This window comes from Dipodomys spectabilis, unplaced genomic scaffold, assembly GCF_019054845.1.
Source record: "Dipodomys spectabilis isolate Male_0828 unplaced genomic scaffold, ASM1905484v1 ptg000004l, whole genome shotgun sequence".
Classification (NCBI taxonomy): domain Eukaryota; kingdom Metazoa; phylum Chordata; class Mammalia; order Rodentia; family Heteromyidae; genus Dipodomys; species Dipodomys spectabilis.
Window position 1 is genome coordinate 67,002 of NW_024870681.1, and position 16,872 is coordinate 83,873.

The following is a 16,872-nucleotide window of genomic DNA, read 5'->3' on the forward strand; positions in this document are numbered from 1 at the left end:
GTTACTTCACACTGGAGTAGCTGTGGTTGTGGCTGAACTGGCTGCATACGCTGAACCACAGGGGCTGGGTGGAGGGAAACCTGGGACCAGACACATCTTTGGGGGAAGACATCTTAGCAAAGTGATGGGAAGTTGCCAAGGGCTTCTCCAGGCCATCAGCATGGTGGTGGCTACTGCCCTTGGCTGGGAAGGGTCCCCTCACAGTCCTTCTAAAGTTTCTAGAGTTAGGCTGGGGTTTTTCAAGGGTGAAAGGGCACCACAGATTAAAACAGAAATATTCTCTAGATCTGAGGCTGAACCTGGCCACGTGTGTGAGATTGGTCTCCTATTCCTAGTTTACTCAGTGTTAACTTAGTTATAAAACTAAAGGGCTGTGAGAGAAAAAGTAAGGTGATGCTTGGACTAGGTAATCAATGGACTCCTTATTCACTTCAACATAAGCTCAATCAGACCCCTGAGCGGCCCCATTGGAGATTTCTAGCCACAGTAAATTTTTACAGAGACACTTCTAGCAGTAGTTATGGGGAGTGTCATAATGTGATTTATCAGCAATGCTTTTAATGTACATTAATGAGCACCTAGAGAGAGAAGGGAATGTCAAGTCCTGGTCCATCTGCTACACTGCAAACAGGAATGTCTCCCTGGGGAACCAACTCTAGCCTTTCTTGACAAGGTAGAAACTAGTTAACTCTACAAGCCACTGTTATGGTTATTCTTTAGGGATTTGTGTCTGACAGGGAAAGCCCTAATTGAATACAAACTGGGAGAGATATGGAAAAGACAGAAACTTGGAGTCCTGAATCATCAGTTGGGACCTGGATAAGAACAGCCTTAATACAGTAGCTTGGACAGGGCTGACCTTCCTGTAGGCCTTCCCAGAAGTTTGCCAAAATGCATATTTGATAATTGGTCACAGGAGACCCTGGCCCTCATCATTGCCTGGTCTCATGGGAAACAGTACTGCAGCCAGATGCTGATTGGCAAAGGACCAACTATTTTCTTGCTTCAAAACTCAAGCTAGAAATGGCCACACACGAGGACATAACAGGAAGACATGCAGTTCAGGCCTCTCCATCTACCTTGGCAATGGAGCTCCCTGACTTGATCTTCCCAATTTCTAGTATCTTCCCTGGACATCCACAAGTTGATAAATTTAGCAGCCACAGTAATAAGTATTGAAGAAGGAAGAAGAAATACAACTAAGGATTCCTACCCTTGGAATGTTTATAATCTGGGCTTGCAGTGTGGTTCAAATGGTAAAGTGCCTATCTAGCAAATGTGAGGTGTTAAGTTCAAATCCTAATATCTAAAAAAAAAAAAAAGTTTATAGCTAGGTGCCTGTGGCTCACACCTGTAATCCTAGCTACTCAGGCGGCTGAGATCTGAGGATGGTGGGTCAAAGCTAGCCTGGGCAGGAAAGTCCAGGAGACTCTTTATCTCCAATAAGTCACCAGAAAACCAGGAAGTGGCTCTGTGGCTCAAAAACAGTGCTTGCCTTGAGCTGAAGAACTCAGGGACAGTACCCAGGCCCAGAGTTCAAGATCCAGGAAAATAAAAATTATAATCTAAGATGAATGCTGGTAGCTTATGTCTGTAATCCTAGCTACTTAGGAGGATTATGATTTGAGGCCAACCCAGGCAAAAAGTTTGTGAGACTCCATCTCAATCCATAGCTGGGCATGGTAGTATATGCCTGTCACCTTAGTGATGGGAGAGCCTGGGTGAAAAAGTTTCTGAGAGCAAAAAGCTAGGCTTCTGGCATGTACCTGTTATCCAGCTAAGGCAGGAAGCATAAACAGGAGGACTGTAGCCCAGGCCAACCAGGTAAAATAACTAGAAAAATTTCTCAAAAAGAACTAGAACCCAAAGGACTGGAGACATGCATGGCTTAAGTGGTAGAATGCTTGACTAGCAAGGATAAGGCCCTGAGCTCTAACCCCGGTACCATAAAAAAAGGATAAAAACAAAACAAAAAACAGAAGCAACAACAACAAAAAGCTACTCAGAAGGCTGAACTCTGAGGACTGTGGTTTGAAACCAGCCTGGGCAGGAAAGTCTATGAGACTTTTATCTCCATTATCTCTAATAAACTTCAATAAAGTGGGCTGTGGCTTAACAGGTAGAGTGCTAGACTTGCCCCAGGATGGTACACACACGCACACACATACACACACACACTTTATAATTTAGTCAGATAAAATGCATATGCCAGATTATTGAAAAACTAATCTTAATTACTTCAATTGGACAATGGGTGGTGAGTGAGTGAGTGTGTGTGTGTGTGTGTGTGTGTGTGTGTGTAAGGATTTCCCCCACTCATTTTTGTTTGTCTAGGTGGTTGGTGTTTGTGCTGCTGTTACTGCATGTACAACTTTAAGTAGCACATCTGGTTTCTTTTTTGGCACAGATTAGTATTAATATTGGCCTGCAGGGACTAGAATGAGGTCTGATTGGGCAGAACATATGCATGGTGAGCATGTTGGGTGGTGATCACAGCATTAAAGTAACCCACTGAGTATGATACCATAATGGCAGATATACCACTGTAGCCCTCTGCCCAACCCACAGCGATACACCAGCAAGGAATCCTCAGAGAAGTCCTAGGTTTTCAGTGACAGTGTGCCAGCATAGGCAGAGACAACTTTCATGAAGGCTGATATGGAGAAGTCTGGATGTGAAGATGGGGATGCAAGGAACAGAGGGTTATGAAATTATCCTGTGAAACTACAACTGTTCTAAAACATGAAGTTTCTTAAGAAAAAATCCTACAACTCAGTGATGAGACTGGGACTTACTTTGCAAATTTAATGCAGAACTGAGTGAAGTATTTCCGCGTGGAAGCCAGGTTGTCACGGATGATGGGAACATTCTGCTTGATGTGAAGAATGACAGAGGTGACATAGGGGCTCTGGTCACCAACGTGCTCCACATTCTGCCACTGCATCTGAAATAGAGTCAGGATATAACCAGGCTGAGACCCTTCACAGGGAAACTATCACATGTTATTTGGACAGCAAAATTAGTTAACTGCTAATTAGCTCATCTTAGGGAATCTGCACTACCTGTTCTGCATCATGGTGGCTGATTACGAATAAACACCTTGTCCTTGACAGTGGAGTGGAACTCAGCCATCTTTCCTGCACCTACTGGTCCCTGACATGCTCCCAACAGACTTTCTTTCCTGTCTAAGTTACCAACTTGCCATAGAACCCTCACAGGCAGAGGAATGAGGTTCTATCCTTCTGGCAGTGGCTCTACTTACAGAAATGGAAGAACGGGGGAGGAACAACTATGTCCAAGCACATGTTGTTTGAGAAACTGGAGAGGACTGGCCTAATGCAGTAAAGCCTAGAAGAGAATTATTTAACATCTTTCTTTTTTCTCAAGTCAATTGGAAAGTGTTTGAGATCCTTTCAAGAATCATATTCAGAAATAATGTGACAAGCCGGGCGCCGGTGGCTCACGCCTGTAATCCTAGCTACTCAGGAGACTGAGATCTGAGGATCGCGGTTCCAAGCCAGCCCGGGCAGGAGAGACCATGAGACTCCTATCTCCAATAAACTACTAGAAAACCAGAAGTGGTGCTGTAGCTCAAGTGGTAGAGTGCTCGCTCTGAGCTGAAGAGCTGAGGGACAGCGCCTAGGCCCAGAGTTCAAGCCCCACAACCACCAAAAAAAAAAAAAAAAAAAAAGAGAGAGAGAGAAATAATGTGACATTCACTTTGAAATAATCTGGAATTGGAGAGAGAGGATGGCTATATATGATGGTGAAGTTGGGTAACAGGTACACAGGGCTCACTAGTCTGTTCTCTCCCATTTTGAATGTATTTGAAATTTTCCACAATAAAGACATCCTTCCCCTGCCCTCCCGTTGGTTGTGGGGCTTGAACTCAGGATCTGGGCACCATCCCTGAGCTTTTCTGCTCAAGGCTAGTGCTCTACCACTTTGAGTCACTGGTGCCCAGCTAATAAAAACATTCTTAAAGGTCTGCATAGAATGTTATGGTTCTAAAATCTTTGGGATTATGAAGGGACTTCAATTGAGGAAAGGAAGTAAGATGTCTGGCAAACACTAGTGTGGATCAAATGGCAACAGGGGACAAGACAGGAAACATCATAGGGACTGTAGAGGAGGGAGGATGGGGAGAAGAACATAACAGAACTAATATGGTCTTTGGCAATGAACCAAAAATAGCTCATGCTATACTCTGAGAATTGGGGACACACTCTGGACAACAGAAAGAAGCAACTATAGTGTCTCGTTCTTCTTGGGAATGCAAAGGGGGCCAAGGCAGCACTGGCTTGCAGCCTGTCCCAGCTGGTAATGAGAGGGCACTAGTATTCTGCCAAGGGTAGGAAGGTGCATCTTTCTTTTTTTTTTTTTTTTGGGTCCGGTTGTGGGGCCTGAACTCTGAGCCTGGGTGCTGTCCCTCAGCTTTTCAGCTCAAGGCTAGTGCTCTACCACTTGAGCCACAGCACCACTTCCGGCTTTTTTTATTTTTGCTTATGTAGTGCTGAGGAATTGAACCCAGGGCCTCAGGCATGCAAGGCAAGCACTCTACCACTGAGCCACCTTCCCAGCCCATGGAAGGTGCATATTTGATAGTAAGTCAAGTAACCCAGAGGCACTGTTCAAAGCATAGGTCAGTAGTTCTGATGTTTAATGCCTTTGGTAAAAAGACACTAGGTTTATAGAACTCCTGGGGAAAGAATCCTTTTGTATATGGTGATTACAGTGCAAAGGACTCTGCTTTGTTCTGAGGTCAGCAGATAGGATAGTTCTAAAAGCTTTAGGCATGTATAAACACAAGACATAGACAAACACATTCATTTTACAGGTAGGGAAACAAGGCCCAGAGACAAATTGTCTCCTGCAAGGTTTCAAAACCAGGCTCTGGAGATAGGTGTGGTGGTGGTGCACATCTGTAAACCTAGCATTTGGGAGACTAAGATAGGAGGATCCTGAGTTTTCAAACTAGCCTGGGCTATATAGCAACATACTGTCCAGATAGGAAAAGGCAAAATAGAAAAAAAAATTGAGATGGGGTCTTGCTATGTTGCCTAGAATGATCTTGAACATCTCTGTCAAGTGATTTTCTCATCTCTGCCTACCAAGTAGCTGGGACACTGGCATGTACCACCTTTCCTGGCAGGAAAAGTAATTGTTTTTAACTTAGAAAAAACAAATACGTAACAGAGAAACAATTGAAGCTCTCATATGAACAGCCTTTATATTGACTGCTTTGGTTATGTGTTAGATTTTCCCATTATCTTATTTGAGAGGTGGTTTTTCCATCTCAGATTAAAGATCTGACCCTTCCAAACAATGAGCATCTTAGGTGATTTTCAGTGAGCTCATAGGGCGAGGCCCAAACTGACAGGTGTGGTAAGTCACTTCACCTTGCATTCCTCAGCTCTGCAGCAAGACCTGGAACAGAATGCTCTGGGTAAACATGGCTAGCTGGGCAGGGCTGCATAACCTCACATCTAACAAACATGAAACTCGTCCACAGAAATGACAATTGCTTTCCATAGCGGCAGCACTGTCTAAGATTTTGAAAACAGTTCCTATAGTTATTTAAACATTACAGTTCTCCATTCATATAAGATGAACGTAAGGGGTAGCGGTGACATGTTCTGTCATTGGCTACCAAGAAGCTCTGAAGCAAGACAGAGTCCAGGATATGCATTTTATCCAGGTTCCTCTTGGTGAGTTGTGTGTTCATCACCTACATCCTCTTGATAACCACTGGCCAACCTAGGCATGTTCATGGTGGAGTATATGTGCTAAGACTGGATAGACATTACTAGTTTAGCTGGTTAGAATCAAATCCAAAAATTGCACAAGTGGATTCATGATACTGAATTTGAATCAGCTTAGTGAAAAAATGATTTAAATTATTACAAAGTAATTGTTTTTACTTTTTTTTTTTGTGGTGCTAGGGACAGACCCCAGAGCCTTGTATATGCCAGGCAAGTGCTCTACCAACTGAGTTACCGCTACCATAGGAGCCTCTGCTCTTATTTATTTATGTTTTACTGTTACTATAAAGGTGATGTACAGAAGAGTTTAAGTCTAGTAATGAATACATTTATTCCTCTCTCTCTCTCTACTTTCTTTTGTCATGGGGCTTGAACTCAGGGCCTGGGTGCTCTTGCTGAGTTTTTTTTATTCAAGGTAGCACTCTACTACTTTGAGCCACAGTGCCACTTCTGGTTTTCTGATGGCTAATTGGAGATAAGAGTCTCATAGCCTTTTCTGCTCTGGCTGGCTTCAAACCATGATGCTCAGATCTCAGCCCCTTGAGTAGCTAGGATTAAAGGTGTAAGCCACTGGTGCCCAGCACAAGTACATTTCTTTTTGGACAATGTCGTCACCCCTTCCCTAGTGTTCTCGCAGTTTGCTTTTATTTTTTATTTTTATTTTTTAATAATAACTTTTTTATTGTGAAAATACTGTACAGAGGGGTTATAGTTACATGAGCAAGGTAATGAGTACATTTCTTATCAAGCATTGTTGCCTCCTCCTTTGTTTTTCCCCTACCATCCCTTCCCTCCCACCTCCTCAACTACATTTCCCCCTTCTCCCCCTCCCCCCCTTATTTTTTATTTTTATTTTTTGTTGGTCATGAGGCCTGAACTCTGGGCCTGGATGCTGTCCTTCAGCTCTTTAGCTCAAGGCGAGTGCTCTATCACTTGAGCGACAGCACCACTTCTGGCTTTTTCTGCTTATTCCTCAGCAGAGGAATCAAATCCAGGGCCTCATGCATGCAAGGCAATCACTCTACCACTGAGCTACCCTCCCGGCCCCGCTTTTATTTTTTTAAGTACAAAATATAGTTAGTCATGATTCTGTCCAGACATTGCTTTGGACAACTATATTTTATAAGTACAAAATATAGTTTAGTCATGATTCTGTCCAGACATTGCTTTGGATGGCTAGTGCATGCTGTCAACCATCTAGATGACTTGGAGTTTAGGTGGTAATGGGAATTGTTTAAAAACTTGTATTAGAGCTTGGCACCAGTGGCTCATGCCTGTAATCCTAGCTACGCAGGAGGCTGAGCTCTGAGGATTATGGTTCAAAGCTAGCCCAGGCAGGAAAATACGTGTAATTCTTTTTTTATTTTTATTTTTTTTGGGGGGGGGTCTGGTCGTGGGGCCTGAACTCTGGGCCTGGGTGCTGTCCCTTAGCTCTTTACCTCAAGGCTAGCGCTCTACCACGTGAGCCACAGTGTCACTTCTGGATTTTTTTTTCTGCTTATGTGGTGCTGAGGAATCGAACCCAGGGCCTCATGCGTGCAAGGCAAGTGCTCTGCCACTGAACCACCTTCCCAGCCCCATGAAACTCTTATCTCCAATTAACTACTAGAAAACTGAAAGTAGAACTATGGCTCAAAGTGGTAGAACACTCAATGGAAAAGCTTAGGGACAGCACCCATGTCCTGAGTTTAAGTGTCCATGATTTGAAAAAAAAAAAAAAAAGACCAAAAACACAAAACCTGTATTAGGTCCTACCACATGTACAGTGCTTTCCTGGCACCCCATACACATCATTTCACTTACTATGCACACATGTTCTCATTTAGTCCTGAAAACAATTTTGTCAATAAGGAAACTCATTGTAACATACCCAAGTTTACAAAGCTGGTAAATGACAAGAGTTGGGACAACCAGGTCTGTCTGAAGCCCAAGCACTATACAAGGCTGCTTGCTAGACACTTGTTAAAATACAAAACAAAACAAAACATGGAAAATATTTAAATGGGATAGTTCAAGGTCAGCCCTGCTTCTCAAGAGAAGCTAATGAAATATGCAGTGATCAAACAAAGGTCTCTTTCAGAAAGGAAGCCAACAGTCCACACTGGAAGAACAAGCATCATGCAATGATACCAATAGACATAAGCAATTCCAGGTCAACTTTGCATTTGGTATTTAAAAGTTACTCCTCTGCCATGTAAAGGGTTTCCTTCTGTGCTTTTTGACTGTGGGGATATGGGATGGAATGGATTCAACTCCCAGACAGTATTCAACCTGTACTACATGAACAAAAAGAAACAGTTGGCAGAAGAAATATATACCTCAGATGCAGGGCTGACAGAAACAGCAGGCAAGGAAATGGAGATAATAACCATCAGTACCCCAGGATCCTGTATTCAGCTGCAAGAGACAATATGGGGTCCACAGCATCCCCACAGCTCTACTTCTGCTGCGTCAAGTGTGTGGTCCATGTTGACACTTCCCAGGGAAGGCTGAGATAATAATGATTCCCAGAGCTATCCTCTGTAGCAGACAATTCTGACTAACCCACTGAAGGGAGAATCTAGCTCCACAGCTAGCTTACTATAGAACTGGGTTTTGTTTTCTATTGGAATATAAAGATTAGGAAGAAATCTGAGAAACTAATTTTGCACAATCAAAAATTGAAACTCCTACTTACTAATTTAGACTACTGAATTAGCGTGATACAGAGCATGGTTGGTCTCAGACATCTAGACTCTGGGGTCTAGTGTTGTGGTTTAGGCTGCTGAACCATGGGTCAAAGGCAGGCTCATATATTCACTGCTGTACTCTTTCATGCTTGTCTTGGTTCCTGTGGCGTCTACAACAAGCATTTGCTTTATTTGATAACAAATTTCTGCAGGCCCAACACTGAACCAGAGGGGAAGGAAACTTTATTACCAGCTACTGTGTAGTGACATGAACTTACTGCTCACGGTGATATAGCAGAGGCTGTAGTACAACTCCTGCTTTACAGATGGGGAGAGAGGCTCGAGACAATGGGGGACTTGTTTGGTAAGGCATAAGCAGCCAGTTACCAGATCCAGACACTGGTTGTCTAACTCCAAAGCCCTTGTTCTTTCCACAATACTATGTTATCTCCCAAAAGAAGGCTTACCACCTTACATGAACTTGAAAGTAGGTGGGGAACTGGAACCAGCAAAATCTCTGTCTAGACTGAGGATGAGATTTATAGATGATACAGGAAGGTGATGGTGGTGAGAGGAAGAGGAAGCAATGACTCATTTTAACTCTTTGCTGGAGGATACATGCTTCTGAGTCTCGGGGGAAAGGTCAAGATCACCCAGAATAGAAAGTGAAGGAAATAGCAAAGGGTTTAGGACGATATGTACATATGTATGTATGTGTATACTCGGTTGCATTCACTACTGGGCCAATGGAAAAGTGATTTTATATACACAAATAATTTTTTCTCCCTTCCTTCCTTCCTTCCTTCCTTCCCTTCCTTCTTTTTCCTTCTTCTTCCCTCCCTCTCCCCGCCCCCTTTGTGCTGGCAATGGAGCTTGAGTTCAGGGTCTTGTGCTCTCAACTTGGCTCTTTCTGTTCTCATAGCTGGAGCTCTACCACTTGAGCCACGCCTCTAGTTCTGGATTTTTGGTGATAAATTGGGGAAAATCTCTCATAGTTGTCTGCTTGAGCTAGCTTTGAACAAGATTCTCAAATCTAGCCTCCTGGATAGTTAGGACTACAGGCCTGAGCCACTGACATCTATCTCATAATAAAGTAATTTTATTATAAAGTTAAATATGAATAAAATACTTAAAAATAAATATTCATTTGTGGAAATAGAAAAATTTGTCTTGATTAGAAGTGGAAAGTAAACGTGTAGATTTTTTTTTATCCATGGTGTTCTGTGGCCTTCTGAAATAGATCCGCATTTTAATGACTGAGGAAAATGAGAACAGATTTGAGGACTGTTCTAGCTATTTCAAAATGTCTTTGGGGGATAGTAAAGCAGTTTCCTAAATTAGTACATGTTCACATCTTGAAACCTAATAGAAATTACATGCCAGACTGTAAGGAAATTTAATTTATTTAGTTTCTTTTTTTTTTTCCTTTCTAAAACTGCTATTAATGGGAAAAAAGCTAAGTGTGTTTGATTTTGGCGAGAGACTCAGATTCTTTTGATCTAGTGAGTGACCTTAGTAAAGAGGACATAGTGAGAGGGGACCATGGGACCAATGCTCCTTTTAAGGAGTCCATAGATTTTTAAAATCCTGCTCTTAAGGCCATAATTGAACATACTAATTCCTAAGAATTTGCAGAATTTATATTTAAAAGACAAACTCTTCATATTCCCACCCACACATGCCAGATAATTCTCTTCTCAAGAATCAGGAGGCTCAGTTTTATTTCTGGCTTTGCTACCCTAAGCTGCGTGCATTGGGTATTAAAATGAGAAGAAAATCACATAAACATATATAAGAAGGGCAATTCATTAATTTTCTGGAGAAAATTACAAAGCTGACTAGAATACTTACTTAGGTTGCTCAACACATTTTCTTCCTTGTAGGAACATCACTGTGTCCGAGCAGAAAAAAGCTGAAGTTGGGTACTGAAGTCGGCCAGTTAATCCCAGAGACTCAGGAATCTTAGCTACTTAGGAGATAAACATTGGGAGAACTGAGGTTCAAGGAAAGCTTCTCTCCTGTTGGGATGCAGTCTCATAGACTTTTCTGCCCAGGGTTTCTGTGAAACCGCAATCCTCCAAATCAGTCTCCCAAGTAGCTAGGATAACAGGCATAAGCCATTGGTGCCTGGTTCTGTATGAACCTACTTATGTGAAATGTCTAGGACAGACACATCTAAAGAGAGAGAAAGTAGATTAATGGGGCTAGGAATGTAGCTTAGTGGTAGAGTGCTTGCCTAGCATGCATGAAGCCCTCAGTTTGATTCCTCAGTACCACATAAACAAAAAAAACTGGAAGTGGCACTGTGGTTCAAGTGGTAGAGTGGAGAGTACTAGCCTTGAGCACAGAGAGACTCAGGGACACAGTCCAGGCCCTGAGTTCAAGATCTAGGACTGGTACAAAAAAAAAAAAAAAGGAAGTAGATCAATGGCTGTAAGGGGGATGGGGGAGTAATTGCTAATAAATATAGAGCTTCTTTTTTAGGATGATGAAGATGTTCTGGACTTAGATGGTAATGACTGCATGACCCATTGAACTGTCCACTCTAAAGGGAGTGAAAAACTATAAAAACTGAGTTATAACTCAGTTTTTAAAAAGGAATAAATATTTGAACTGAACCTTACAAGAATGTGCTTGTTGGTAGACAACTATGGGAAGAGAATTCTAGGCAGAAAGAATAGGATGAGGAAAAACAAGCCAGACATGGCTTATACCTGTAATCTTTGTTACTCAGGAGGCTGAAATCAGAACTGTGGTGCAAGTCCAGGTGGGGCAAAGAGTGTGTGAGATCCCTATCTTAATCAACAAAAAGAAGCTTGATGTGGTGATAAATGCCTGTCATCCTAGCTACATGGAAAGAATAAATAGGTGCACTGAGATCCAAGCTGGTCCTGGCAAAAAGTGAGACCCTATTAAAAAAAAATAATGAGAGCAAGAAATGTAACTGGTAGAGGACCTGCCTACCAAGAGCAAGTCTCTAAGTTCAAATCCAAACCCTAGTATTTAAAAAAAAAAGGGGGGGGGGAGGCAAAAAAAGGAAATATATACTCAACAGGCATAACAGTTCAGAGGCTGGACTAGTCTAGGGTATATGCACAGTGGGGGCAAAAACTGACCTAAGAGCCAGATGCTTATGCCTACAATCCTGGGTACTCAGGAGGCTGAGCTATCTGAGGACTCTGATTCCTAACCAGTATAGTTGAGACTCTTATCTCCAATTAACCACCAACAATCCAGAAGTGGTACAGTGCTAGCCTTGAACTAAAAAGTAAAGGGACAGCTCCTAGGCTCTGAGTTCAAGCCTTCAGTACTACCCCAGCCCCAACCCAACAACAGAACCAAACGTTGAGCTAACAAGGTAAGAAAGAACAAATGACGTGACCTCTGTCCATCTTGTGAAGGAACCTTCCTGCATCCAATTCAAAGAACTCTATTACATCTTGGCAAGCCCAACTCACCTTTTTCTCACTAATACAAAACATATTCATTAATATTATTGGTTATGGGCTGGGAAGGTGGCTCAGTGTTAGAGCGCTTACCTAGCATGCATGAGGCCCTGGGTTCGATTCCTCAGCACCACATTAGCAAAAAGAAAAAAGCCGGAAGGGGTGCTATGGCTCAAGTGGTAGAGCACTAGCTTTGAGCTGAAGAGCTAAGGGATAGCGCCCAGGCCCAGAGTTCAAGCCCCACGACTGGATCCAAAAAAAAAAAAAATATATATATATATATATTATTGGTTATTTTGATTCTTCTTCCCCAAAGAGTACACACTCCTTGAGGGTAGCCTTATCTAAATACAAAGCATTCTGTTGGAATTCCTACCATCATAACCCTTTGCTCACACTCTCACCGTTTGGAATGGCCTCTTAATCACATATTCAATAATTATAAATTCATTTGAAATAAAGAGATTATTCCTTAAGCTCCGGGACCATACCTTATATCACCTTCTGTCTCTCATGTCTCGAACATAGAGCTTGGTACTTTTAAAATAGTACTGATCTCTTTGTACCATGTATTACAGTGATCTGGGCATCCCTCTCACATCTACATATCTTACCCCTCAACCATTAGGATCCAAGCACCTGAGAATAATGTCTATGCCTTTCCCAGCCTTGCAACTCCAAGCACTATGCTAGCTGAACTGTTCAGCAAATAATAAAAGTGATAGGATCAAGCCAGGCAAGGTGGCTCAAGTGGTATAGTTCCTGCCTAGCAAAGTCAAACCCAGTGACACAGAAAATAAAAAAGAGGGAGAAAGAGGAGAGGGAGGGAGAGAGAGGAGGAGGAGGAAGAAGAGGAGGAAAATGAGGAGAAGGCTACACAGAAATAGTCATTTTAAAAATCCTAGAAGAAACTACATGAAACAGGATGCAGGCACAAATAACAGAGGGTGTATGTTGAATCAATTTGTGACTACTTGGCATGCTTATTTTCATCACATGGATTTCATTTTGCTAGAACTCCAGAAGACTCAGACAAAAAGTAATGATCTCCCAGCTGCTGTGTTCCCAAGTCTGTGGTTTTTCCTAGGATATAAACAAAAGATTCTGGAGGTATGGTTAATGTTTGCTGGTGTGGGTCTGGGGGAGAAATAGACAATGGGGTAGTGAATGCTTGAGGGAAATCTACCTAATGAACTGACAGTTCGTATAAGCAACACCTGGAGTGTTAAACCCACTCCAACTGTTATTTTACTGGGGGAAAAAATGCACTCTTCCTTTGGTCAATGAAAATTCTTTCAGCAGCTGCATTCCAGGCTGAAGTGTGGCAGTTCAGGAGAGATGGCAGCTGGAACAGATCACATTCAGGGTGCAGAGAATGCTCACCAGCAGCCAGGGACAATCAGAGCCTACAGCGCAAAATCTCACAGCCATGTTCTTTGCAGAAACTACATCAGCCTCTGCCTCATTGCTCAGTGTGCTGAGCAAGAATCAGCAAGAACACTGAGAATACTTACCTGTTTCTGATCATGGAAAGGGCCAGTTCTGTCATAAGGAACTTTATGTGTGCCTACTCCTTAAAACTCCAAAGCCTAACTTCTTTGGTTTTAATACCATTTCTGTTATAGTGTACTCCAAAACCAAATTCAGAATCCTTAAACTTGGCTATTTCTCTTGAGAAGAGGGAAAGTGTTAACACTCCTGAGCACTTATTACGTGACTGGTACCAGCCAGGCCCTGTCATGTTACATCCTTACATCAAGTCTGGGAGTTGACAGCCATATTTCACATACAAAGAAGGCAATGGGCTTGGACAGGTTAAGTCAGTTGCTCACTACCCTCAAAAAAACCTGGAAGAGTTATGTCTATCTGAGTCAGGTCCTTTCCACTGCCCTATACTACTATCTAGTATGCCCTAGAAAAATTCTTTCTCCAAAATTTATAAGAATGCTGTAAGAGTCCATGATTCTTGGTACCAGCAACTGTTTCTATAAGGAAACAGGTAATAAATGTTTTCGCTTTGCCCATTGGAATTAACCCAGTTCTATGGTTACAACACAAAAACAACCATAGAAAGCAGGCAAATGAATGAATGTGGCTGTGTTTCAATAAAACTTTATTCACAAATTCAGGTAGTGGGCCACACTTAGCCTGCCTGCTCTAAGGTTCTAGAGTGGGTGGCTTCATGTTAATTAGGCTTAGAAATAAAAAAAAAATTTTAAAAGATCATTTTCAACTTAAGCAACATGGGTGTCTTCAATATTCAAGACAATAAAAGATACAGAGCATGGTACAAGACATGGTCTATCCACTTAAGAAATTCACATTCTTTTTCATATTTTTGAATCAGGGCTCAGGCTGGCCTTGAACTCAAGATCTTCCTGCCTCCGCCACCAAGAATTGGGATTACAGACATGTACCAGCATGCCCATCAGGAATGTACATTCTTCTGGGGAAAGAAAAGGCACAGACACATAGATTCCAAAAACAGCAAGGGGAGGTAGCATGTGGTAGATGCCAAAGGAGGAGTGGGCTGACTGATAGGCCAACAGGGTATTAGAAAACCAGAGTCCAAAAGCTGATCAAATAGTCTTATATTGGCATCAGAACTCAGAAAGAGTCAGAAAAAAATCTCTCAGTGAGCAAGAATGAAGCATGAGTCAGAGATTACTGCTTTAGCACTAACAGAAATACCCCTTCTGGTGAGACCACATGAAGATTTTTAGCATGTGTCAGACCCTAATCAAAGACCACATCTCCTTTAGACTCACCAAACACATGTGCTTGCTGTCTCATTCTTTTTATTTTTATTTTGCCAGTCCTGGGGCTTGAACTCAGGACCTGGGTACTGTTCCTGAGCCTCTCTGTGTTCAAGGCTAGAGCTCTACCATTTGAGCCACTGAGCTACTTCTGGCTTTTTCTGTTTATGTGGTACGGAGGAACTGAACCCAGGGGCTTCATGCATGCTAGGCAAACACTCTACTACTAAGCCACATTACCAGTTCCTCCTGTCTCATTCTTAAAGGACAAGCAATGACCTAAGGAGCAAGATGAAGTGAGTGCTTTGAGGGAAATCAGAGGAGGTCTTGCCATTGTCCTCCCAGCTGTCAGTGTCCATGACACTGAGCCACAGGCCAGACCAAGGCTAAGGAAAACTATCTTTGTCAATTGTCAGAAATCTAGTATAGAGTCAGACCTAAACCATACCTTGCTCATAGCTGTCAGGGCAGGGTCGCAAGCTGCATCTAGGTCCTGTACCAACAACTGGATACTGCTGGAGATGACACTGCAAATCAAAAAATTGTTGGAGTGACTAACACAACCCTTCTGATGTTTTAGGCCTCTGTGTACAATTTACATTCATTTCATCCAAAAGCTCAAGCTTTTTCTTTTTCTTTCTTTCTTTTTTTTTTTTTGGTCTGTCGTAGGGCTTGAACTCTGGGCCTGGGCACTGTCCCTGAACTCTTCAGTCAAGGCTAGTGCTCTATCACTTCAGCCACACTGCCACTTCTGGTTTTATGGTGTTTTATTGGAGATAAGAGTTTCACAGACTTTCCTGCCCAGGTTGGCTTTGAACTGCGATCCTCAGCTCTCAGCTTCCTGAGTAGCTAGGAAGTAGAGATTACAGGCATGAGCCACTGGTGCCCGGCTCAAGTTTTTTCTTTTTTCTCTTTTGCAGTACTGGGGCTTGAGCTCAGGGCCTTGTACCTGTTAGGTAGAAGCTCTACACTTGAGCCATCCCTTCAGCAAAACCTGGAATTTCAGTTAAAGCACACATGCAATGGTACATGCTAAACTCCAACCATTTATGCTTTTTATTCTAAAACACAGCAGGTAGAAGGCCTGGAACTTGACCTTCCTGTAGGGATGGTCAGGGCATGATGGGGTAATAATAAGCCCACCCCACAATCTATAAGCTAAAAGAAATGCACTGAGGGAGAGGCAGGGGAGGCAGATGCTTCTAGTGCCAGTAGAGAACAATCCCAATCCTAAAAAGAAGATCCTAGAATCCTGTTAGGTTCTGTGGTACTAAAGCCAACAGCCTGACACTTGCTGCTCCATGAAAGAGAAAGAACAGGCCTGGGGCAAACACCAGCTAGGTACATACGTGCTGAATGTGTCCATTTCTCCTGTCAGATTGATTCGTTCAATCAGACTTACGTCAACCTTTTCTTTGAGTTTTTCTTCTAGCTGTTAGAAAAAAGAGAAACAGAAAAATGTTTAATAATTAGCAAAAGGAGTTTCAGAATAATAGCTAACATTTACTAAGTTTGATGAATCAGATACAACTCTAGACATTTTGTGTGGCTCAGTTAATTCTCATAACTCTAGACAGCCCACGATAACCCTCTTTACAGATGAGAAACTAGGAGAGGTCTACCGGAGATAGTAAGCAGTGGGCCTGAAATAAACTTCCTCAGAAGCACATGTAATCTTTAGCCCTGTGCTACACCTCTCTTGAGACACTGGTAATTCATAGGATTAATTTTGAAAATGCCCCAATTTGAAGATACTCCCTGGCTCATGAACTACTTGCCAATCAGAATCAGAAGCTTTCATAGAAGATTCACTGAAGCCAGGTGCTGGTGGTTCATGCCTGTTATCCTAGCTACTCAAGAGGCTGATATCTGATGATCACCATTTGAAGCCTGCGTAGGAAACTCCGTGAGACTCATATCTCTAATAAACTACTCAAAAAAGCTGGAAGTGGTGTTGTGGCTCAAGTGGTGGCACTCATCTTAAGCAAAAGAAGCTCAGGGACAGCAGCCAAAAAAAAAAAGGGGTTCACTGAACATTATGATAAGCTACGTGCCTTATCAACATGTTGGAGACTAAACCCACAGAACACTCTTCACTTTTATTAGCCTACAGTAGCCTGGGATACAAATATATGAGGCTGGAATCTGAGGTTCTCAGTTTGAAGCCAGCTTGAGCAGAAAAGTCAGTAAGATTCTTGCCTGCAAGACTGGTTTGCAAGAGGCTGAAAATAGAGCTGTG

General features: G+C 42.5%; 1 protein-coding gene across 1 annotated transcript in view; it reads right to left on the bottom strand.

The window, feature by feature from the left end:
• Vps53 (VPS53 subunit of GARP complex) overlaps window positions 1–16,872 on the bottom strand; it is a 132,124-nt gene that overhangs the window by 17,407 nt on the left and 97,845 nt on the right. Inside the window, exons 16-18 of the mRNA XM_042692935.1 lie at window positions 15,983–16,065; window positions 15,082–15,160; window positions 2,796–2,944 (exon numbers count right to left, since the gene is read on the bottom strand). Coding sequence (XP_042548869.1) covers window positions 2,796–2,944; window positions 15,082–15,160; window positions 15,983–16,065 — 311 coding nt within the window. The remainder of the gene's footprint in view (window positions 1–2,795; window positions 2,945–15,081; window positions 15,161–15,982; window positions 16,066–16,872) is intronic.